Genomic DNA, 25,733 nt, shown 5'->3' on the forward strand with positions numbered 1-25,733 from the left:
TGGCTACGTCGCATATGCAAACACATTACACACACCACTGGGGATGTGTAACAGACTGTCTACAAATGTATAATATGACAGCTCTGTGACGCACGCACGTGCTCCTCGTGCCCGCGTGTCGTAACACCGTGTGCGCGTGTGTTGCCGGAGGTGCGCGCGCAGCGGCAACCGCGCGCTCCCGCTCACGCTCTTTGGCAGTGTCGCGCGGACTGTCGGGATCATGTCCGCCATGTTTTCTCACCAGCCGAGAAAAAAAAGCCCTTGAAAAAACACCAGAACTCGCTCAGAGATGCCTTTAACCGCCGGATTTCGATCGGAGGGACATCACTGAGCGCGGCCGCGGAGAGAACCGTCGGCTCGTGTGTGTATTTGTACCGAATGATCCGTGTTTAGTGTGTTTGTGATCGCTGAAAACAATGAGTAAACTCTCGTTCCGCGCGCGAGCGCTAGACGCCGCCAAACCGCTGCCGATCTACCGCAATAAAGACCTCCCGGACCTCACCGACTGCGTCTCCATCAACCGAGCAGTTCCGCAGATGCCAACCGGGATGGAAAAGGAAGAGGAGTCGGTATGTAAATTATTTTAATTTCATAATTTTTCATAAGGTTCAGGTGCATAGCAGGGTGTTGGTATTCACGTTTCTCTTACGTACGTTTTAGTACGTAAATCCGCTCTCTGCTCGAAGGGATCCGCAAGCAGCGTTCTAAGGCTCTAGGTTACGTATAGAATTTACGACAGTTGCGTAGTCGTGGGAAATCTTTTACACTAGTGGCGTGAGCAAGGTTATTTACTTGAGACATTTGCTAGTGGCTAATGCGCGTTGACGTCAGCCTTTTTGCGTAAATGCGTTAGAGAGTTACGTATGTTACTACAGGAATACACGAGCTGAACGGCGTGCTTCTGAAACCTGAATCTATTTGATTATTTTGTTTTGATGTTTAGTTTCTGCAGCACCGGGCCCTAGTCATGACTATCTCCCACATTTCAGTGTCATATAATACAATTGTATATTAATATGAGAATCATTCAGTATTATTGTATATATAAGAGTACCATGATGTTACCATGGTACATATTTCTATCTTGTAATGAAAAGTTGAATGTTAAAATAGTATTTAATTGAACTATTTAATCAAAATATTAGTTATTTTTGGTTTAAAATATGTTGTAATGTTTTAAAATGTAATGTTTTGTTGTTTGTCGTTTTTGTTATTATTATTGTACATAAATCTGTGTGTGTGAGCATATACCATGGCTTATGGAGTTACATAATGAAATTTATTTTATTATTAAGAGTTTAAAATTTATTGTATTATTACTATTATTATTATTACTACTCTACAATTTTCTTTAAAAAAAAAACCCCCTTTTTTTTTTTTTTTAACTTAATTGGAACTGTCCAAGTCCTAGTAACCAACAGGTAAAAAGCCATGTTGTTGTTGTCACATTGTGTCAAGTAAAACGGAAACAACCCCCTTATCTCTGTTGACACATCTGTCATGACATCTTCGGCTGTTTTGAAAGATGTGCAGCAGATGAAGATTTCTTCAGTTTGATTCATTTTATTTGTTAGTGAAGTGAGTTTTATTAGAGCACAAGTATGAACTGCCATGTTGGCATCTTGATCAAGGAAGATGTACATGTTAACTTGAGTTATGTGTGCCACAGATTGCATTTGCTCCCCTCACCTACCTGATAATGAACTGCTCACCTTTCTATTATTGAACCATCTACCACAGTGGGTCTTATGAAACCAAAATTCATTGGAATGACTTGGAGTTCATTTGTATGCTTGCGAGCTGTGTAAGCCATTGCAGCGGGTTTCATCACGTTGCTGTTCTCAGCTGCATTAGAAGTCATACTTGCCCAACTCTTATTTCCCTCTCTGTGTGAGTTTTGAACTTTTTCTTATTGCTGAGTCCAGCTACATCAGTTTCAGCTTAATGAACTGGTCTCACTCTGCTAATGGAAATACTTTGTGTAATGTATGATGAGATGACAAAATCTATTCTGTTTAGGCATGTAAGGTGTAACCTTATCACAAATTTGAGTTGTCCCACTCAGTGAATGAAGAATTAGGTTTACTCATCATCTTTCTCTCTCTCTCTCTCTCTCTCTGTCTCTCACGGTGTGTTACAGGAGCACCATCTCCAGAGGGCCATCTCTGCCCAGCAGGTGTTCAGGGAGAAGAAGGAGAGTATGGTCATCCCTGTGCCAGAGGCTGAGAGTAACATCACGTATTATGATCGCCTTTACAAAGGAGAGTTTCGCATCCCCAAACAGCTCATCCACATTCAGCGTGAGTGACCCTCAGATCCTACTGGATGCTTTCATTTCTTGATTTAAATAAACAAGTAAGTGCGATTTGAATTTGAATCTCAATCGGTTACTCCAAACTAGCTCTGGGTCTGGATAACGAGCTGCCTGACTATGATATGGACTCAGAGGATGAGACTTTACTGAACCGGCTCAACCGAAAAATGGAGCTCAAACCTATCCAGTTTGAGATCATGATGGATCGGTTAGAGAAGGCAAGCACCAACCAGGTAATAACAAGTCAGTGCTTCTTATCTGGTTTTGCTGCAGGTAGTGTTGCTTTCTTCATGGAAAATTATTACTAAAGATTGTTGTCAACGAACCTTTATCACGTGACGAAAACGAGACGCAATGTAAATGCTGGTCATGTGACAATGACTATAATTAAATGTTTGATGCAATATTGTTGACAAAAAAAAACTAGACTTAATGTGGTTAACAAAATAAAAACTGTGCTAAAACGTCTCTTCATTTTCGTTGACCAAATTGAGACAAAATGTTATAACATTATTTCGTCTCATTTATTCGCGTTATTATTATTATTTAGCAGTATTTCTGTGTCCTGTGTCTCACTTCAATGGCTGCATCAGGTAGCACTGGCCAGACGCAGGCAACATCACTTCTTCAAGTCCCACTCGCGGCATTATTTAGAAGATGACAGCAATGAGCAAACAAAGTTAAGCGGGATTTATACTTTTCTCTGGCTCCGTTGACTGCGAGCACACCTTCCCAAACTGACGAGACTTTTATACTTGTCGCGTTCGCCATTGTACTATTCTTTTAAACGACAGGGGAGCGACGAGGAGTAATTGTCCTCTAAAACTGTCAGGAATCACCGGTGAGAAGTCGTCATTCGCCAGTACAAGTCTTGTGAGTTGAAGAGCTGATGAATTAAGAATTTCTTCATGTACAAATTTAAAACAAACAATCTTAAACTATTTACTGTATTTCACATTAAACACAAGACAACTGTAAGCAAATAGTTTATAATTAATATCTAAATTAATTCTTATTGTTTTTTATACAAGAAAAATTAAAAGTACTTAATATGTTTTCTGTCAAAAAGCACCTGATGGAGTTTGAACTTCACATTAAAGCGCTGTTTCACACACACGCTTGCACAGACGTGCATGTTCGGCATGTTCATGCATGTTTGGATGCTGTGCGGAAAGTAAAAAAAAAATGCCGTGCACTCAGCCTCGCGAAATGAGTTAATTTATGGCAACACCGCAATGACGTCATATTTTCTGCACTCACCCAAGTGAACTTGCGGATGCGTCGAGGATAAATCTGCCTTGACACAGAGAAATGGGCCGATGGTCCATTTGGTAGGAAAAATTAGCAGATTAAAATATTTTTTATTTTATTTGTTTTTATTTTATTAAAATGTATGTGTGTGTACTTCTGACATGTTTGGTTGGTAAAATAAATGTTGTAAATTCAAATGAGAGTCTTCCGTGTCTGAAATGGATGTATTCTAGAGTCTATATAGTAACAATTATAAGATAACCTTGTTTGAAATGGGTTTGGCTAAAAGAACATTTTGGTTTCGTCTGTGCTGGGTACTTGTACTATACTCACTGGGTTAAATAGAATGGCATAACTAAAAAGAGACTGAAATTGTAATTAATTTTAATTAAATTCAAATTTTAATTGAATAAAACTAGATAAATGTCATCAGTTTTTGTCGACTAAAACTAGACTAGACTAAAGGGAGTACGAGTAAGAGTACTAAAACTAATAAAAACTAAAATGACAGCTTCACACAAAGACTAGACAAAAACTAGTCCGCCAAAAACAACACTAGTTGCAGGACATACAATATTAAAGCCAATAGTGAAATAAATTATTATTACTATAAACCTACCATACAAAGTTTTGGGAGTCTGTGAGATGGTTGAACCTTTTTACAAGAATGTGTTCTGTGTATTAAGGCTGTATTTGTTTACAATAATAAAATTCTGTAAAAAACGTAATATTGTGAAATATTAATTCGATTAAAAGTAACCATTTTCTATTTGAATATATTTTAAAATGCAGTTTATTCCTGTGGTGGAAAAGCTGAATTTTGAGTAACCATTAATCCAGGCTTAAGTGTCATAGATCCTTCAGAAATCATAAATTTCAATCATCTGTAAGGTTTTATTGGAAACTGTGATACATTTTTTCAGGTCATTCAGATGAATAAAATAATTAATTACTTGATTATGGCATTAATCTATCACAGAAAACACAATGTGGTCGACACAGACCATTATTCTCACTGCAACTGGAAGAAAACCTAGTATGTATTGTCCTAGTCATATTTTTGATGTACCAAGTGACAAATTATCTTGGTCCTAAATATCATTGGCTTTAATCTCCTTTTAGCTTTTATTCACACACATTCAATCTCTCTCTCTCTCTCTTCTAATAATTTTTGTGTAGTTGGTCACTCTTCAGGAGGCCAAGCTGCTGCTAAATGAAGATGACTACCTGTTGAAGTCAGTGTATGACTACTGGGTGAGGAAGAGGAAGAACTGCCGAGGCCCATCGCTCATCCCTCAGATCAAGCAGGAGAAGAGAGATGGCTCCAGCAACAACGATGCTTACGTGGCCTTCAGGCGTCGCACAGAGAAGATGCAGACTAGGAAGGTATGCATGCGTTCTGTGCTTCGTCATGCATTCCTCAAACAGTATTGTTAGAGGGCATTCAGACAAGACTTATTACTTTCCAAATTGGAATATTTTTACATGTTTGTGCCTCAAACTGGCCTCCTTATGTTGCGTCTGATTTTTACTAATATTATTTTATTTTAATTTACATCAGCTTTTTGCAGAATGCATTCAGTTCTGGCTTTTCCTAGCTAATATTAAGTGGGTGACCAGTACATATTTTTTAAAATGCCCAATGTATTTGTTTTGTCCAGCATATTTCTTAATTCATACTATCTGTTTGTGTGTCTATCTCTCTCTGTAGAATCGTAAGAATGACGAGGTGTCTTATGAGAAGATGCTAAAGCTGAGGAGAGAGTTCAGCCGAACCATGAGCATCCTGGAGATGATCAAGAAGAGAGAAAAGAGCAAACGAGAGCTGCTGCATCTGACGCTGGAAGTGTTTGAGAAAAGGTGAGTGAATGTTGCTCTTTTTATAAAGCTGCTTTAAGATGATTTCTGTTGTTCCATACACTATAGAAATAAAACTGTGTTTTGGGTCACTTAACTGCTTGAATGGTTGTTGAGTGTAAGGTGACTCAACTCTTTCATAACTCATTAAGCTTTAAATAACTTGGAAAGTACAAGTTGGTTTTTACACTAGTTTTTCCATGTGTTGTGTATTTTAGATATCAGATTGGAGACTTCTCAGGAGAGATTCTGAATGAGGTCACTGTACCTCTAGCAGAGAAGACCATTTACCCTGCGCCCATATCCTTACCCTTAAGCAGTCGGCACAAGACAGAGAGCAAAATTAAGGTAAGGAAATATCTGTGTGCAGGAAATGGCTTGCTGTGCTCAACAGTCGTTATAAAAATATTTCTCCTGTCTCTTTCCTTTAGTCACACAAATCCGGGCCCAAACACTTCCACCCCTTCACAGTCAAGCCTGAGCTTCACTTTGACTTTGTGCGTTCCCATAAAAAGTACAACAAGAGGCCCAGACTTGATACATTTCACCAGCCTGGTCGGGCAGAGCGACAGCAAACCATCAACAAGGCAGACATTAAACAATATGACTTCCACAGCTCTGGAGAGGAGGATTACCCATTGGTCAGTGCACAGTTATGCTCATGTAAATGTTGTATTTAGTGCTTTTACTTAAATGACATTGTCTTTTGTTTCTCCTTTTTCCTCTGAAGTCTCCAGCTTCAGAGCCAGATGAAGAGAATGATCCTGATGGAATCTTTGCCTTCAGACGGAAAGCTGGCTGCAGTTACCACGCTGTGAGTTTCCCGTTTTACATCAGTGCTTTACTTGTGCCAGAGCTGGGTGATTTTTAAGGTTCCCTGAAATAGTGTAAAGCAGTGATTCTCAACCTGTCTGCAAAAATATTTGAATCCCCCATAGTCCTAGTTTTGTTTTTAAAACTTATTTGAAACCATGGCCACTTTTACTATAGTTTCTGTAAATTAAAAAATGTAAAAATTACATTTTAGGAATCCAAATCTTAAGTGAGATGTTTAGTATAATTTTTTACATAAAAAGTTTTAGAATTTGTATCATATTTTAATTTAAAAACTTGTGTGTAATATAACTTTTTTTTTTTTTTTTTTTTTTTTTTTATTATTATTAATAATAATAATTCCTTACATTTGTATAGCACTTTTCTAAGCACTCAAAGCGCTTTACATTGTCTTTACATTGTCTCCTCATCCACCACCAGTTATTGTATTAGTTATACTTTTATTTATATATATATATATATATATATATATATACTGTTCAGGGCAGTTGACGGGCCACTGCTGCGCATCGTCATGAAAGCTTATCTTTTTCAAGTGTTTTAAGCCTTACCGCTTGTCGATATAAATATTAAAGCATCCAAAAACAAGACGCCGAAAAGCTGAACAGAGTAGCTGGTTACTCGTGCGCTGTGTTCGGTGCGCACGCAGAGATAGTCGCATATCATGGACAGCGACACTGAACCGAGCTCTCTTCTGTTCTCCTCGAAGTTGCTCCTGCAACTGAACGAACAAATACAAATCGCAGTTTGAACAAACAAAAAGATGTGAAAGAGCCAAATTCAATACTCGCGGTGTTCTGGTGTTCAGGGCTCAAGCAGAGAAAGGCGTCTCAAAACACTTGAACATCGAATTTGCTTCTTTTTGCTCTTGTGCTGACAAATACATACAAAATATGTCAAAATATCCACCTTGGAAATTATGCTCGAAAAAAAACTGTCAGTTATTTCTTAAGTGAAAGTAAACAGTTGAGGAAAAAAATGGGATGTGTATTTTATTTGATGCGTTCATCGTCTCTTAAAGTGACCGCGCCTAATTTAGCTACTGGCTGCTGTAATATTAATCCAAGAAAATGAAAATCACTCACTGCTCTTGTCTGAATTACTTTGTAGTTTTAACAGTCAAAACAAAAATGATTCGGACACCAGATATAATTTTTGATATATATAGCAAAACTGTAATGTGAGAAATGTTGAAGGTGTCTCAATAAATGTAGGTTTGATTGTATTTTTCATTTTTACATTGAAGACTTCGAAAAACTTAAACACGCGCGCGCGCGCACACACACACACACACACACACACACACACATTTGGATGTGTGGGTCCTGACCCCCAAATCATTATTTAATTTCAGTCTGTCATTGTTGTCAAGTAGATAATTTCTTATTTAAAACATTATGTAAAGGTGATGTTATGGAAATATAAATAAGCAAATGAAGTATTTTAAAAATTTAACTGCATTTAAATTATTTGAAATAAGCACAAATAAAGTATTTTATTATTATTATTTTCAAGAATCATATATAAGATCATATTGCTGTACTAAAACATTAAGTGCTAGAAAATGCTGTCTGAGGACTTTTAAAAACATGTGAATGTTAATCGCATCAGATCATTGTTTTGAATGTATTCTTGAAACCACAATAATTGATTCGCAGTAATGAACACTCTTAAATACATGGATTATGAGACTGGAAGGGGTGTTTTTTTGTTTTGGCATGTAAAATAAAGCACATGGACAAAGACTGCTTGGCTTTAGTGCATGTGAATATCATGAAACTAAACCAAACTATTATATGTAGTTGTTTCTAGATGTCGTAGACTGTTATACTTGCTTTTATAGTGACAGAGATATTCATGTTATTAGGCCTTTGGCCGTTTCCTTTGCCATTGTTAAGTGTGTGGTGTGTTTCTCAGCCGCTGGTGGATCAGAGCTGCTCTCCTCACAGGCAGCAGACGGGTCAGGAGCGACTGTGGCAGCCGAACTGTCTCACCGCTCTCTCTGTGCCCAGACGCTGCATCGCAGTGGCTCACGGGAGGGTGGGCAGAGGTGGCAGGTACATTACTCTTCTATTTACAGTTTCTCATTTGCCCATTCATCTTTCGTAAAAATTCTGTAATGAAGTCTGAGTCTCTGTAGAGACAGTGTGTGGTGTGAATTGATTTAGTTCAGATTAGTAGTAATCCTGTTGTAATCCATCAGGGTTGTTTTGGATCGCACCTCATCAGATCTGGACCGTGCCCTCAGGCATCTGGACCCTGACATGTTTTATCCCTCCACTGACTCTATTGTGCCTGACGTCCCTGTCCACACAAACACGAACTCTCACAACCCTCAGCGCTCACTGACTCAGCTCCTGAGTGACATCCAGGCCTGCAGGTGGAAGTTTTTCCGCCCTCGGCCGCTGCAGGAGAACGCGAGGGGTGAAGACAAGAAAGGGACTCCGCAGGTGGAAAAAGGTGGAGCACCGCCGCTCTCTAACCATGTGTCAGGTGAGGCATCTGAGCTGAACAGGATTCAGAATGTTATTGAACTAAATTGTAACTTTCAGTTTAGTCCAGGGTTTTTTCAACAAATCTGGCTTGTCCGTTATTTGTAATGTGGCTTGCCAATTGATTTCGGTTATTTCTGCACTTCCCTGATACATGATAGTGCACTATGCATTAGAGCTGTGCAATTAATCAAAATACGATTTTGATTCCGGCCTCCAATGATTATGAAAATACAATACAAGATAAATCAATTATTGCACCCCGTTCTGTGCTTTCGCCTCTTCCGTAAAAGCACAATTTGACCTGCAAATCAGTAAAATCATGTTGTGTGACTTTTGCACTTGTTTTTAAAAGCAGGAGTGAGAACTTGCGCTGTTCCTTTGGAGGATTTCTGTGCATGTGCTCAGAGATGGAACAGAACACATAATGTAAAGTCATCTTTTAGCACCTAAATGGTAAAATATACAAAAATGTGTCAAAATGCAGCACTTGGTAATTAATCACTTAAACCCCCATCGGTTATGCAATAAATGGATGTCAACAGATGAGAATGAAAATCTACAATAAAATAAATGTGTAACAGTAAATTGGAGCCTCCAACATACATACTGGGAAGTTAAATCTGAGAATTTTTTAGCCATTGGCTAATATTAGACATCATTTAGTCACATATGCGAGTGATTTACTCGCAATGTAGAGGGTTGTCAGACTTGGCTGTATGTCAGGTCACTTCAGTTTTGTTAAGCCCTTTCAGTGCATTTATGCAGATTGTTTACCTTGAATCTTTTTTTTGCCACGGCATAATTCCTTGAACCCGTTGTCATTTAACAAACAAAATTGCACGTTTACATTAACTGCTGTTAAAAGTCAGTAACGTTTCTTATTCATTTATCTCAAGCCTCTTAAGCTTACCAAGACTGCATTAATTTGATCATAAATACAGTAAAACCAGTGATATTCTGAAATAAATATATTATTTCTATTTTAAAATATTTTAGGTCTGAAATTGTATATTTTAAAATACGATTATTCCTGATATGGCAAAGCTATATTTTCAGCGTTTATTGCTCAAGTCGTCAGTCACATGACTTCTCAGAAATCATTTTAATATGCTGACTTAGTGCACCAGAAACATTTATATTATTATTAATGTTGAAATACCCTTGTCACTTTGTCAAAACATATACATTTTTCCTCATGAATCATTGAAGAACAAAAAGTTCAAAAGGACAGAATTTATTTGAAAACTTTTTTTAGCAGTTAATTTTTTTCCCATTTATTGCATCTTTGCTGAAGAAGTGGTGCATAAATGTGGTGATGGTTTACGTAGTACATCAGTTACTTTACTGCCACCTAGCGGAATAAAATGAAATTGCTGCTATAAAGTTCTTTAAATCTGTAGCACATCAATTTCTGCTGTATATCTTGCACATGCAGGTGGATTCACAGAAGAACAGTTTCACTCCCATCAGCAGCAGCTGGTTCAGATGCACAAACAGTTACAGCAGCAGGAACTCCAGCAGAACTCGACCGCACCAGAGCTGCACACACACCTGCCTGTGAGTCTATACACTAAAAGACAGTCATTATGGTGCTAAACCTCACCCCCATTCTGTTCGGTAATCATGGGCGAATTCAAAACAGCTTTTTTGTGCACTTGAAGGGCACTTTAGGAAGGGCATTTGTTGGGATGTTCCAAACGAAAGTGATCAACCGAATCTGTTCCAGAAGTTAGTTAGCAAAGGGAACATGTGATGGTCACTTCACGGAAGTGATTTGAGCTTGTGATTAATCTGAGTTTTTATTCTAATTTAATATAAAATATTCCTCATCAGAAATATTTAGATGGTAGTGTAAGCATGTTTAGTTTGAAAAATCTTAGTATTAAATGACACAGTTTGATAACATTTGAATAAAATAATAATAATGAAAAGAAATGTATATTTGCAACAACTGGTGGAGTGCTGAAAACAGGTTATTTCTATAATTCTTCTACAGAACACGGCGTCATCTGACTGCAAGTCTAAGACTCTGGACTCGGCTAGTGCACACTTTGCTGCCTCTGCTGTGGTCAACACCCCCAACAATGAAAACAGGCCCCAGATGGCTAGTGTCAATGGCGTTCTTCCCAATTCAGGCAAGTGCAACCTCATGTCATTGAAATCTAAAATTTTCAGTAGTTCTGTTGCTATGTTTTATTTCCAGAATTTTACAAATAAAAATGCTATACTATATAACTTAGTGGGGATAACAACAAACCTGTTAATGAGAACCACATTTATTTGGAGACTTATATAATATCAATCAATCAATCACCTTTATTTATATAGTGCTTTAAACAAAATACATTGCGCCAAAGCACTGAACAACATTCATTTGGAAAACAGTGTCTCAATAATGCAAAATGATAGTTAAAGGCAGTTCATCATTGAATTCATTGATGTCATCTCTGTTCAGTTGAAATAGTGTCTGTTTTAATTTGCAATCAAGTCAACGATATCGCTGTAGATGAAGTGACCCCAACTAAGCAAGCCAGAGGCGACAGCGGCAAGGAACCGAAACTCCATCGGTGACAGAATGGAGAAAAAAACCTTGGGAGAAACCAGGCTCAGTTGGGGGGCCAGTTCTCCTCTGACCAGACGAAAACCAGTAGTTCAATTCCAGGCTGCAGCAAAGTCAGATTGTGCAGAAGAATCATCTGTTTCCTGTGGTCTTGTCCTGGTGCTCCTCTGAGACAAGGTCTTTACAGGGGATCTGTATCTGGGGCTCTAGTTGTCCTGGTCTCCGCTGTCTTTCAGGGCAGTAGAGGTCCTTTCTAGGTGCTGATCCACCATCTGGTCTGGATACGTACTGGATCCGGGTGACTGCAGTGACCCTCTGATCTGGACACAGACTGGATCTGGTGGCCACGGTGACCTCGGAACAAGAGAGAAACAGACAAATATTAGCGTAGATGCCATTCTTCTAATGATGTAGAAAGTACGGTGTTATGTGAAGTGTTCCGGTTCCAGTTTACCTAATTAATGCAGCCTAAAAATCCTTTAACGGATTTGGATATTAAAAGCATATTAGTATGTTATGTGTATGCCAGGTTAAAGAGATGGGTCTTTAATCTAGATTTAAACTGCAAGAGTGTGTCTGCCTCCCGAACAATGTTAGGTAGGTTATTCCAGAGTTTAGGCGCCAAATAGGAAAAGGATCTGCCGCCCGCAGTTGATTTTGATATTCTAGGTATTATCAAATTGCCTGAGTTTTGAGAACGTAGCGGACGTAACGGAGTATAATGTAAAAGGAGCTCATTCAAATACTGAGGTGCTAAACCATTCAGGGCTTTATAAGTAATAAGCAATATTTTAAAATCTATACGATGTTTGATAGGGAGCCAGTGCAGTGTGGACAGGACCGGGACAGATAATAATCTTAGTTTGGTGGTTAATTTAAAGAAAGTTAAGCATATTTGATTAATTATTGATTATTGAAATGTATTCTTTTTTCTCCTACAGGAAGCTTTAGACAAGCCAAATTGAACCGTTCTGTACAGAGTGGAGGTGGTGGTGAGTCAGGCTCTTTAGTACGGATGACGAATGCATCTAGCCCACAGCTGCCCGTCCCGCAGTCTCTGCCTCACGGCCACGGGCACCTGAGCACCGTGAGCGCTGTGTCACCTGCCCAAACGCACCACGGTGCACGCCTGTGCGCCCCTTCACCCTCAGCCTTAAAGTTGGCCAGTGTTGCTAGGAGTCTGGACCGGGTACCCAAAGTCACCCCCACTAGTGCCATCGACGTTGCCAGGTCTGAACCCAGACACAACGCTTATTCTTATGCACTTTAGCTTATTTACTTTTTTTTTTTTTGTAAAAAAGAAAAACAATGACCAAAAGTGACAGTAGTGGCATCCTTAATGCATCCTTGCTGAATACATGTATTTTTTTAAATTTAGAGAAAAAAAAATCTAGTTTATTGTATCTTTCAATTTCAAATATAGAATGAAAAGTTTAATATATCATACATTCTATTGCTATTGCAGAGAGAATCACGAACCAGAGAGACTGGCTCTCAATGGATTATCAGAGACCACAGTCGCCATGGAGGTCACATAGCCCATCCAAAAACACAGAGACTGCAGTGCTGTGAGCTTCTACACCGACCTATACCCAATAACAGCATATCAAAATATTAAGACATTTGTCAATATTATAAGTGTACATTTTGTAAAATTGGGAATTATCACTACCTTGTAAAATAGTATATTTGTATCATTAGTCTGTCATTTCTGTTACTTGAATCCTAGATTGTTTTTTTGTTTTTGTCATCATGCTTTTGCACTTGAAAATGCAAGCAAGACAAGTGCATCAGTTCATGTTGGGATCATGAGCATGAATATAGGTCCTGTGTCACTTGTTTTAACTATTTATTTTGCAACGTTTACATTTTTGTATCTCGTACAAATAAATCCAATTTTGTGACCACAAAATGCAGACATAGCTAGTTTACCATGCTTTGTGCTTGTTTCTTTATAGGAAGAAGAAAGCTAAATTTGGTTTCACAGATACGTACTTTCAAAAGGGGTGATCTTCCCTCTCGAAATATCAACCATTTTTAATTGGTTTATTTTCTTGCCTTCCTCTCCTTGTCTTAACAAGAATGGTATGTTAATTCTGGAGACCAACTGGCTTCGTCAGAATGTGCTTAAGAGAAATCGAGCAGAAGATCTTCATTTTGGCATTTACATTCTACTCTTCTGACGGAAGCCCTCATGTCATTTGTCTTGAACCGTTACTGGTTAACCAGTGTTGAAGGAGCTGTTCAGGGTTCTGACTGCTGTTGTATTGAAATTAAACTCTACAGGGCACAAATGCTGTCAGCCATCTTGTTTATAAATGCTGAAATTTATACATCCTCAGTCCAGTGTCTTCAAATAAATGTCCTGTTTTCAAATGCCTTTTTAATGAAATGAGTGAATCTACTACCACAGCTGCCCGTCAACAATGACATTTCAGTTAAGATAACTCAGACGTACATGTTTTGTTTTTACAATGTTTAGGGAGAAGTAGATAAGCCTACAGGCCTTTTCAAGAACTTAGTTTGACAGTCCATGGAGCTCGCTAGTGTGGACGTGACCGATCACTAAAAGTCATTTTAACAATTCAGGGTGCATTATGGTGGTCAGCTGGTGAGTGACTGCTGCTTAGTATGATCTGCCCCTTGTGTGTTTTTTTTTTTTTTTAGGGTTTAATATGTTTAACAACGCAAGTAAGGGTTTTAACCACCAGAGGGTGCAAATGAGATCTTCAAGCTGTATTGCCAGGAGGAAGCTGCTAGTTTGGCAGACTCCCCAGAAGTATTGTGACCTGCTTCCTGACATTTTTTGCTCATGGTAGTCTATGAGCCAATCACCTGAGCCATATATACCACTTTGTTTATTTAAATGGGGAGTCATCTCCGTTATCACCAGTAAAATATGGAGTGCCACAAGGATCTGTCCTCTGCTATTTTCAATATACATGTTGCCCCTTGGTAATTTTAGAAAGTATGGGATTAGATTCCACTCTTGATGATACTCTATATATATATATAACTATATATCGCAACAAGACCAGATGAAACTTCTTAATTATCTAAGATAACCATGTTAAATATAAATTATTGGATGACAAATAATTTTCTCCTATTAAATTCGAATAAGACTAATTGGACTAAAAACAGTACACAGAATCTCTTGGATTACAATTTGCAATTAGACGGATGTATTTTACATCATCTACAGTCAAAAAACTGGGCGTTATATTAGAAAGCAACTTGTCTTTTGTAAATCATATCTCCCATGTTACAAAAAAAAACCCAAAAACGTGTTCTTCCATCTTAGAAACATTGACAAGCTACAAACCATGTTATCTGTTTCTGATGCAGAAAAGCTAGTTCATGCATTCATGACCTCTAGACTCGACTATTGTGATGCACTTCTAGGTGGTTGTCCTGCATCTTCAATAAAAAAGCTACAGGTAGTCAAAATGCAGCAGCTAGAGTCCTTACCAGGTCAAGAAAATATGATTAGATTACCCCAATTGTAATTTACTGCCCCTGCACTGGCTACCGATGAAGTTCCGTATCAGTTACAAATTATCATCACTTACCTAGCCTTATTCCACGTTACAATCCAGCACGCTCCCTTAGGTCTCGAAACGCTGGACTTTTGGTAGTTCCTAGGATAGCAAAGTCCACTGAAGGAGGTGGAGCTTTTTCACATTTGGCTCCAAAACTGGAAAAGCCTTCCTGATAATGTTCGGGGTTTAGACACACTCTCTCCCTTTAAATCTAGATTAAAAACATCTCTTCGGCCAAGTATTCAAATAATGCATGATCTGATCAAATGCACATTCTTATTCTTTAGCTGAGGTTAAAAAAATAAATTTGACTTGGTTGGAACAGCAGCTATGCTTATGTCTCTGGATCCAGAACACATGAGAAGAGATGATGCCAACCCTAAAACAACATACAGAACTATCCAATTTTGCTGTAAGTTTGATTACATCATAAAATAATTGCTATTTATAGATTTTTCTGTACATTCCTGCCATATAAACATTAACTGTCAGTCACCACTGATAAGCTATACTACTAAATATTGTAGAAACTTAATTTTCTGTAAAGTTGCTTTGCAACAATTTGTATTGTGAAAAGCGCTATACAAATAAACTTGAATTGAATTGCTAAAAATCTGAAATCAACTGAAAACCATTTTCTCTCCCAATGCTGAGAACCACATAGTCTTTACATTTCAGGGGAAGAAACCTACAAAGTGATTACTTATAGTTGTCTCTGCATATTAAGCTGGGATAAGTTGAAATATTTTAACATTACCTTTCATCTAATCACAAAAAAGCAAGATTGACAACTTTGTCTTTACTGTCACTATTGAGATGGGAAAAAAGTATTCATTTCTTAAAAAAAAAAAAAAAAAAAAAACAAACCACCAAAGCATTTTGTCTACTTTTTCCGGTTATTTATTTATTTTTTCCTTATATGGAGCTTGTGTCTAAAGACATTGTTTAGCTTATATACAGATTAGCATAGAACAAAAAGTCATTTCAGATAGGAAAATTGTTAGTCTTTTAAAGGAAGAGCTCTGTATGGTTTTTCAAAATATATCTGCAAATTAAACGCTCAAGAACAATTCAAATTGTGATGCTGCAACATTATGATCCAGATTATACACTCATTTGCTGAAACTTTTGGATTCAGGATCAAATGTTAAATAAAACAGAAACACTTTCATATAAAGACAAGAAAAATCATACTTTTTCAGCAAAGCTTATGGAATAAACTTTATTATTAAATTACTTAATGACTAAACTCTGATTGGGCTTCTATATAGCCTAAAATCATTATTGTTAACCCTTTTTAGTTTTTGTGCACAATACGTCCCTTTATTAGGCCTAATATTCAAAAAATAGCATTAGAGATTACACGTACACTCAAAAATAATACACCTCTTTGTGCAGAAAAACAATTTCACATTCTAGATTTTAAAAAATATATATGTGAAAAAAAGGCCTTTGGAAAAAAAAAACCGAGCAGGCACAAAATAAACTCTTATCAATGATTGAAAGGAAGAGCTGAAGATCTGCTGCTGTGTCAGAGATTCATGTTCTTCATGGCTCGCAGATCAAAGTCTCCACCACAAACTTGTTTTCAAAATGGCGGATCTTGTGGCAGTTCAGAGCCTCACGTTTCTGCATACCTGCAGTGGAGAACATTCAGCTTTCAGAAGTTTGAAATGTACTTGATTATACGGTGAACATGAGAGGGAATACTGGGCCTCCACCACTTAAAACTTGAAAATAAGATCCACTGCGATGGTGGGAAGATTCTCACATGGTTTGTTTGTGTACACTTACCCAGTATGGTTTCTCTACGCTGCAGTCTGTACGTGTCTTTGTCTTTGCACAGGTTATTGATGTAATAGCCCAGATCACTGGTGCTGTCCATCCTTTCTGTAATCATCATCTCCTCTCGCACAAGGTATGTCTGAGGAAGATACATTCCTGCCTGCAAAAACACACAGACATCAACTTAACTTCTGAAATGCATTTGTGTGGGAAAACACAAGAACCATTTACTGACACAAATTCACAGAATCTCCTGTTATTAATGGTTACCTTGATGTTGATCAGGAACTCCTGGAAATCTCTGGGCGGCATGACAATAGATGTGTTCAGGGTGATGATGTAGCATCTGTCCAGATTCATGTCCAGGTAAGCAGTCAGTTTCTGACAGCACAGAATGATGCACAGGGTTATTCACACTGAAACATACATTTGTACTTGTATCTCCAGAGTCTCTTTAACACAAAACAGGAAACTCACAAACTTCTTTTTGCAAACTATAATCTCAGAAAACCAGTCCATCCCTGTTCAATTTGTAATGGATGCTAATGCAGCAGCATGACTGATAATATGTTTATGGTGGTTATGGATAAACACTGTTGTGTTGTGTGTGTGTGTGTGTGTGTGTGTGTGTGTATTTTTGTACCATGGTGAAGTCATGCAGGATGCCAGCTGGATCACCGTCTGCGAACTCAGGGACTGGGACTTTGATGAGCTCCACCTCATCGTCTTCGTAAAAGCTCACATTCTCTTCAATCAGCCTCATTGGTGTCTCGACCTCAACCTCCTCATCAAACTCATAGTCTTCCTCAATGTAGTTCAACCCACAGACGAACACCTGCTCCTCCTGTGTGTTATACACACATACAGCATTAACACTAATTGACAACTACATTTCAAAGAGCAGTTTGGTACCAACAGAATGTACACTTATCTAAAGGCAAATTAATCATTTGCTTATTGTGGGAGGTGCATGACACATAGGTGTCACAATACTACGGTTTCTTGGGGGGAAAAAGCTTGATACAATACTAATATAAATGTCCTGCTTTCTGAAAAATTCAGATTTTTTCTGTAAGAATATTTGTGAATTTATCTAAAGGTTTTTTTCACATATTAAATACTAGTGATAGTTTCTAAGAACTCGTCAACATAAAAAATGGTTTGCACTGCTGCACATATAAACTAGATGTTTACTCTCAGTGCTATGCAGTCTAAGGTTTATTTTGCATAATTGTGTGGTTTTTGAGGATGAGGGTAAGTCACGTGATCTTCGCATAATGGTTTGTGGATAATTTTGCTAGCTTCTACCAAGTGGCAGATGAGTTTGAAGTATTTGCTGTTACAGAAGTTACCACCAGGCTCTAACATCAGCAGAATTCTGGTCACACACACCTGCTCCTCATCCTGCTCAATCATAAGGACTGCTGCAGACGCACACACCTCGTCTCACCTCATTGTCTGGTCTCGTTTGTACAATGTGGACTATTTACCTGACTTCTTGAACTCCAGCGATCTTCCCTTCCTTTATGACTCCAGTGTTCTCTGTATTATGCGTGTACCAAGAATTAGTGATGGCAAACCAAGGCTTTCTGAAGCATTTGAGGCTTTCATGAAATTGTGGCCCTGTCCCAAATGACACCCTAAACCCTCGCAGTCTTCCTTTGAGTCTGCACTTTTCATGTAATTGTGCTTTGACTGTCGGGTAGAAGTCTGGCCCAGTACGCAGGCTCAGCAGAAGTGTAGATCAAAGGTGCGTAATGGCTGCAAAGGGGGCGCTCGCAAACACCCTTCTGAAAACTAAAATGATGAATTGGACACCCTACAGTCTTATCGACTTAATGTACACATTAATGCGGTGGCCATTGTAAGTCCGTAAGACCACAAGTGCACATGAAGTGTTCCATCTGGGACAGGGTCTCCGCCAAAAACTGCTCAATAGGTTCAATACTCGAAGCTTTTAAAACAGTGTGCATTAGCGACATCTGGTGGCTGGACCTTGTTTTCTTCACCATTTGTGACCATGGACCACAAAACCAATCTTAAGTGTCATTTTTAAAAATAAATTAGATATGTGCATCATATGTAAGTTGAATGTATAAGCTTTCCATTGATGTCTTGTTTATTAGGATAGGACAATATTTGTCCAAGATACAGCTATTTGAAAATCTGGAATCTGAGGGAGAGAAAATGGCCTTTACAGTGGTCAAAGTGAAGACCTTAGCAATGTATAACACTAATCAAAAATTACGTTTTGATATATTTACTGTAGGAAATTTACAAAATATTTTCATGGAACATGATCTTTAGTCACTATCTTAATGATTTTTGGCATAAAAGAAAAATCTTACATTTTGACCCATACAATGTTTTTTTGGCTATTGCTAAAAATGTACCCTGGTGACTTAAGTTTTGTGGTCCAGGGTCACATTTCTGGCAAATCATCATGGAGCAGACAAAGCTTCGGAAGTCTGTGACATCTCGGATCAATACAATATCTAATCTGATATAATTTAATCTAAATTAATTTGAGCCCATGAGACCACAGCTTGTGTCATGTATAGCTTGGTCAACAGATTCACATATTGATTAATAGTATAAATACACAAACATGTGTTCATAATTAATAACTGACATGGGTAGCTGAAAAAAAAAATATTTGGGGTGAGCTGTTATACTCTCTTATGTTGTGGTCATGTTCGTTACAAACGTAAACAAAGTGACTGAATAATCCTTTTATGCATCAGGTGGGATCGTGAAGCTCCAGTTTTTTCAAACCAGCTGTCCCGACCTTCTGATACTGCATGACCTTCAAAGCTTCATCTGTCATCAATCAGCTGGTGTTGTCATTTCGATACAAGCATCGGCTCGGTGTGTGATACAATAGTGGTCTGAAAACTGCATCGGATCATCAGAGCTGCGGTATCAATTGTCCCATCGCTACCAAGAATGTCAAAGTGGATGCCCTCTTCCTGTCTTCATGCTCCAGAAGAGGTCACAGAAGAACCTAAGCCCATCTAGCCTTCCAACTTGATTCTGAGTGTCATCCAGTGGTCACAGCAACTAAGCACATCCTCCAGTGCCTCTGAAACAGCTCCACCGCACCCCAAAAATCACCCAGCAGACAACAGCACACTCTCGCTGCTTAAAGATCCTTTCTAGTAAAACAACATGGCCAGGGACACGAGAAGGTTCATTTAAAGCTGCTCTCTCTGTGCCATCTCAAAGGGCCCAAGCCATCTACCAACAGGCAAGCTTCATCTGCTGCCGTTCACAATCGCTCATGATCACACCTAGGAGTAGACTTCATCAAAGAACTGGCCCCCTCTTATGGTAACTTACGCATTCTTGTTGTCATGGATCGATTTTATAAATCATGTCATCTGCTTTCTCTCAAAGAGATTCCCACTGCAATGCAAACTGCAGAACTCATCTTCAGTAATGACTTCTGGTACTTCTGGATTCCTGAGGACATAGTATCAGACTGGGATCCCCAGTTTGTTGCAAAGCTATGGAAAGCTTTCTTCACCCTCCTAGGTGGGACACCGAGCCTCTCATCTGGATACCATCCCCAATCGAATGGGCAGATGAGGAGAGAGATCTTGGAGATTGGACCTATCCTACGAACATTCTGCCATGTCTACCAGAACTCTTGGAACCAGTTCCTAGGCTCCATTTCACTTTATCAGCCTGCCATTGAACTCACTCTCTTCCGGTGCATGCTCGGTTACCAGCCTCCTTTGTTCCGGTGGGCTGGGAATCCCATCTGTTTACTTGTGGTTCTGAAAGATAGAAAGGGTCTGGGACACTCACTCACAGTGGCATTGCACCACCAAATGATCTAGGCGGACATCCGACGGATGGAACTCCAACTTTCCAGCCTGGACAGGTTTGGCTGTCCATTAGAGACATAAAGATGTGTCTTCCATGCAAGAAGCATATTTCCAGATACACTGGCCCCTTCAGCATCGCCTGACAGATCTACCCAGTCGGTTTGGATGGTTGTAGTATCTGTATAGTATAGTATAGTATAGTATCTGGTCGATTGGATTGGTTATGACACAGAGGAGCGCTCATGGTCCCCAGAGACAATATTCTTGATCCAGTCCTGCTCACAGCCTTCAACGACTCTCACCCTGAGGAAGAGGTCGACCACCATGACAGGGGAAGTACTGTCACAGAATTGTCCACACACACCTGCTCCTCATCCTGCTCACTCATTAGGACTGCTACAGACACACACACCTCGTGTCACCTCAATATTGGACTACTTACCAGACTTCCTGAACTCCAACATTACCTCCAGTGATTGTCTCCAGTGTGTCTCCCCTTCCTTCGCGTCACCAATGTTCTCTGCCTACAAACCTGTTGAAAGGGATTACCTCAATACTCACCAAAGGCATAGATGTGTGTGTATCCTTCCTATTATCTGCTCTGCCATCCACAATCTCCTGCATCTGTAGCAAAGGAAAGTCAATTTAACAAACTTATTCTCTCGCCTGATTATATATCTAAAATGCATACTCCACCTTGGTTGCCCGTGTGCTCAGTGCTGTAATAATCACTCTGTTGATTCCATGTATATGTGTCTGAGACTACATTCTGTACATTCTGTCTATGCTCGATTATAGTTGCTTTTGCATTTCAAAGGAAATCCACTGCTTCAAGGCTTAGACTGATTATGAAATGTTATAGAAATGAATCAAGATGAAGATAAACGTCAATGCAAGATGGCACAAGTTAGATGTTATGATGTTGTGTTTTTGATTTCACTATGGTTACATCAATTATCTCACCTCAAGAACATGGTATCTATATAGATAGGCTCCTCCCACCACTAAGCCAGAGAGAACGAGAGCCAATCCCAGAGAGAAGCACAAGCACCACACCTTAGACTGCGGACGCACCAACACCGCTGCCTCAGTATCCTACAAGACAGAGAAACGACAGTTACAAAATTACAATTGAACAATTACTTAAATATATATATATTTATATATACATTTCTGTTCAAAAGTAATTAACACTGTTATTCAACAATGATTCATAAGACTGGTCAAAAATGAAAGTAAAGACATTCATAAAGTTACAAAAAAAAGTCTAATAATTTCTATTCATCACAGAATCCTGAAAAAATAATATACCATGGTTTCCACAAAAATATTGAGCAGCATGGATGTTTTCAACACCGATAATAATAAAAAATGTTTCTTGAGCATCAAAAATCATAATTTCTAAACACTTAAGACTGGAAGAAAGGCTACTGAAAAAAATCAGCTGTGCCATCACAGACAAAAGTTACATAAAATGAAAAATAAAAAACAGAAATTTAAACCAATAATATACAAAAAATTATGGTTTTACTGTATTTTAATCAAATAAATGCAGACATTTAAGCACATTTAACAAGGCTTAAACCAAAAGCACAGGCCAACACAAAAATTAAAGTCCTTACAGAGTTACAGAGAGTGATTTTCAAAAAACTAAAAGGATAAAATATGAAAACCACTGGATAGAGATTCATTTCCTTGTTAAAAAGAATGCCTTATTTTCAGCATTATGCAAAGTATACAGAGTATACAACAGGACCTGACTCTACCAAGCCTAAATGTTGAGCTGTGTCCTTGTAGACATTCACACACAGCTCACATGAAGCAGATATCATCTGACACGAGACACACCACAAATGAAACCAGAAAAACCTTAGAGTCTGTTTTGATAAATTTGCAGTTATGAGACAAACAGAACGAAAAAAGAAGTGAGATTCACACTGTATCTCTTCTGGTTTCCAGTTAAAGAGGCGTTAAAACAGTTTGGTGCCAGTAACTTCTGCAAAACGTCACGAAGAGGAAAAATCTTTCAATTCTAATCTACGAAAATGCTTCTTCACTCAAACAATAGCTGCACGCCTAAGCGCAATATGAACTGAAAGAGAAAGTTAAATCAAACAGTTTCTATCTGAATAGCAGAAGGGGAATTTAATCAGAATGATGAAAAGTGAAACACAGATAACATGTCGGCTCTAATGCAGGAATGTTTTCGGAGTTCCTAGTTTCATTATTGTGTGATTATTTAAGCCAAATACTCAAAATAGTTTAATCTTGTTTAATATCCAGTAGAGGAGGGTTTTTTTTGCACATTCTCTCATTAATGTAACCACACAGCTCTTTAGAGCACATGGATGTGAGTGTTGGATGGCCTTGACCAGAAATTGCAGTTGAGAGTCGTTTTAATGCTTCTTGAATGCCTCATGAATCAGGAATTTCCTGGTTTCACAGTAAAATCAGATAAAAATGCCTGTATTTACATATGCTATATGCTTGTATTTTGCACTAATGTTTCTTTTTTTACAAGAAATATATATATATATATATATATATATATATATATATATATATATGTTTAGACAAATTTATATAGCACCTTTCCATAGCTCAAATACACTACAGTTGAGATACAACAGGAAAATCAACAACAGCAACTATCACGTGGTATAGACAAGCAGTAGAACAGTTTCTAAGCTTAAAGGGTTAGTTCAACCCAAAATGAAAATTGTGTCATTAATTACTCACCCTCATGTCCTTCAAACATGTAAGACATTCGTTCAATTTCGCAACACAAATTAAGATATTTTTGAAAAAAATGTAGAAACGTAGTACATTTTACGAAGCTACAAGAATATTTTTTGTGCGCAAAGAAAACAAAAATAATTTATTCAACATTTCTTCTCCCCGAGTTAGCACCCTGATTACGTTCAGAGGAAAGCATGTGTATGTGCTGTGGTACTCTCCAAAATGGCAGAGGACGGTAGTGTTGTGGAGAAGAATTGTTGAATAAAGTCTTCATTTTTGTTTTCTTTTTGCACAAAAAGTATTCTCATAGCTTCGCAAAACTGAAGTTGAACCACTGATATCACATGGAGTGTTTTACTGATGTCCTTATGTTTCTGGGTCTGGGATTTTTTTATGTTACATTGGTGTCAGAGAGCTCTCAGATTTCATCAAAAATATCTTAATTTGTGTTCTGAAAATGAACAAAGGTCTTATGGTTTGGAACGACATGAGGGTGAATAATTAATGACAGATTTTTTTTTTTTGGGCAAACCATCCCTTTAAGTTGAAGTCCAACTATCTTAGTCTTGGCTTGTAGTTCTGTCTGCTTATGCAATAGACTAAATTTCCTCAGAGTTGCCTGTATCTTAAACATGTGTGAGAGTGCACACATAAAACATGTCTCAACACGTCTGTCTTCCACAACCCATGAAAAGAACTCACACATATATCAGTGAAGTCTCCTGGTAATGAACGAAAAATAATTCTAGTGTGTTGTGAGAAACAGAGTTAAATTATTCTAAAAAAAAATACAATTCAGAGAAACACAACCATGTTCCCTGCTTCCATCACATAAAACACGCACACAAAATGGTTAAGTCCACTTCACAGGACACCAAAATACACCTATTGCTTATAAATTTAAATTTAAAACTGGCCCATAGTTTAGCCTTGATTTGGTCATTTTTAACTAGTGCGGCCCACCCACATAAATTCCATTCTATTCTAGTCACTTGTGTCACAAGTATTTAATCCCTTTTCTAAGAAATAAATAAGGAGTGAAGAGCTTCCTTTTTAATTCGTATACAAATATAATAAAGAAAAACTTTTCAGTGAGGCAACAACAGACTGTGTCAGGCAGCTGCCAACAAACACACACAAATAACAAGCACAGTACAACCTGTTCAGGCAGTCTCACACCCAACAATACCAGGAAATTATACATAGCATTTTAAAAATGAACTATGGTAACCAAGGACTCTGTCAAAATACTGTAGTAACTAATTACACTTATCTTTCATTTAACTAAGTGAACTTGGTATCAGTAAACAGCCCCTATGGGATTTATTTATTTATTATTATCATTAGCTTATCAAAACATATAAATTGAATACATCAAAATAAATTACAATTAAACACATAAAATATGATCTAAGGTTAAAAAAAAGACAATTAAAATGATAGACATAAGTAACTGAATAAAATATTTATATTTTCTACTTTGTGGACTAAGACAGCTCTTTATATAATGTAATTTAATGAAATATCAATTTAAGGAGGTGAGAAGAACAGAGCTATTTTTTTTTTTTTTTTTACCAGGGTAATGATTACAAGAGTGATTAGAGTTACCAGTCTTTGACAAACTTTGGGCCGTCAGCCATTTTATAACACTTTCAGTCAACTTGATCAAAGTTTGAAGAGCAAACCTAAACAAAGGAACCCATGTACTTCTGCATTTGGCATACTTTCTATACTTCTCTCAAAATAATATATATATTTATGTAAAAAAGCAATGTTCAAATATAACTAGACTTTTCGATTAAAAGCCTTAATTACGAGATAACATTGAACCCTAACATTGCTAAAATGCTGTTACGCAATTCAATAGAAGTAAATATTCAGCAATATTTGTTAGTAACGTTACAGTACCTGTACACCAGCAATAAGACATTCCTTCTTTGTATCCTTTATGGCGAGAGCCTTGTTAAAAGAGACTTTAACCATATTGAAAAGTGTCTGTAAAGTGGTTAGATTCGCGAGCTCGACAGAGAAAGAAAGCGCAAAATGAAAGCGTTTAGTTGGTTTCCTGCTCAGCAGCAAGTCTGTGTGTGACGCATGACAGATCACAACATCTCCAGCTCAGCCTCTCAACTGCCTCTAGTGACAACTACTAGAAGATCAACTTGGAAAGTACCACCATGACAAGAATTTTCTACTTCTCAATACATTATTACAATTGACTATTTTAAAATCACCAGTACTTTGCAGTTAAATGTAGACGTATAAGGGAAAAAAATATAGTGACAACCGCAGGGGCGGAATGCGACCAAAAAAATCTACCGGGAAATTTCGTAGACCACTGGCCCACTGTGGTCTAAAATATATATATATATACACTACTGACGTCATGTGAAAGTGACGTGACATACAGCCAAGTATGGTGACCCATACTCAGAATTTGTGCTCTACATTTAACCCATCCAAAGTGCACACACACACAGCAGTGAACACACACTCGGAGCAGTATGCAGCCATTTATGCTGCACC

At 38.0% G+C, this 25,733-nt stretch overlaps 2 protein-coding genes across 3 annotated transcripts; one reads left to right on the top strand and one right to left on the bottom strand.

Moving 5' to 3' along the window:
* Window positions 1-176: 176 nt before the first annotated feature.
* On the top strand, window positions 177-13,687 carry LOC127964526 (enhancer of polycomb homolog 2-like). Its single transcript, XM_052564747.1, has 14 exons — window positions 177-569; window positions 2,141-2,300; window positions 2,402-2,547; window positions 4,745-4,951; window positions 5,277-5,425; window positions 5,641-5,770; window positions 5,854-6,063; window positions 6,153-6,236; window positions 8,174-8,313; window positions 8,460-8,749; window positions 10,187-10,308; window positions 10,748-10,890; window positions 12,257-12,541; window positions 12,777-13,687. Exons 1-14 carry the CDS (start codon window positions 417-419, stop codon window positions 12,847-12,849), a joined length of 2,292 nt encoding a protein of 763 aa, XP_052420707.1. The 5' UTR covers window positions 177-416; the 3' UTR covers window positions 12,850-13,687.
* Window positions 13,688-15,730: 2,043 nt separating this feature from the next.
* On the bottom strand, window positions 15,731-25,322 carry itm2bb (integral membrane protein 2Bb). Of its 2 annotated transcripts, XM_052564748.1 has the most exons (7): window positions 25,116-25,301; window positions 21,432-21,563; window positions 21,030-21,092; window positions 17,282-17,482; window positions 16,909-17,019; window positions 16,648-16,798; window positions 15,731-16,490 (listed from the first exon to the last, which is right to left on the bottom strand). In XM_052564748.1, exons 1-7 carry the CDS (start codon window positions 25,188-25,190, stop codon window positions 16,402-16,404), a joined length of 822 nt encoding a protein of 273 aa, XP_052420708.1. In that variant the 5' UTR covers window positions 25,191-25,301; the 3' UTR covers window positions 15,731-16,401. The 2 variants fall into 2 exon arrangements, with proteins under 2 accessions (XP_052420708.1, XP_052420709.1); XM_052564749.1 differs by lacking the exon at window positions 21,030-21,092 and having other exon boundaries at window positions 25,116-25,322.
* Between the last annotated feature and the right edge of the window lie 411 nt (window positions 25,323-25,733).

Source organism: Carassius gibelio, chromosome B9, assembly GCF_023724105.1.
Source record: "Carassius gibelio isolate Cgi1373 ecotype wild population from Czech Republic chromosome B9, carGib1.2-hapl.c, whole genome shotgun sequence".
Taxonomy (NCBI): Eukaryota; Metazoa; Chordata; class Actinopteri; order Cypriniformes; family Cyprinidae; genus Carassius; species Carassius gibelio.

Coding starts and splice junctions, on each gene's coding strand:
- itm2bb (XM_052564748.1), bottom strand. CDS start 25,190: ATGGTTAAAGTCTCTTTTAACAAGGCTCTCGCCATAAAGGATACAAAG. Junction 21,093..21,431: donor ATAGATACCATGTTCTTGAG/GTGAGATAATTG, acceptor CCTTTGCTACAG/ATGCAGGAGATTGTGGATGG. Junction 16,799..16,908: donor AGTTCCTGATCAACATCAAG/GTAACCATTAAT, acceptor GTGTTTTTGCAG/GCAGGAATGTATCTTCCTCA.
- LOC127964526 (XM_052564747.1), top strand. CDS start 417: ATGAGTAAACTCTCGTTCCGCGCGCGAGCGCTAGACGCCGCCAAACCG. Junction 5,771..5,853: donor AGACAGAGAGCAAAATTAAG/GTAAGGAAATAT, acceptor TCTTTCCTTTAG/TCACACAAATCCGGGCCCAA. Junction 10,309..10,747: donor AGCTGCACACACACCTGCCT/GTGAGTCTATAC, acceptor ATTCTTCTACAG/AACACGGCGTCATCTGACTG.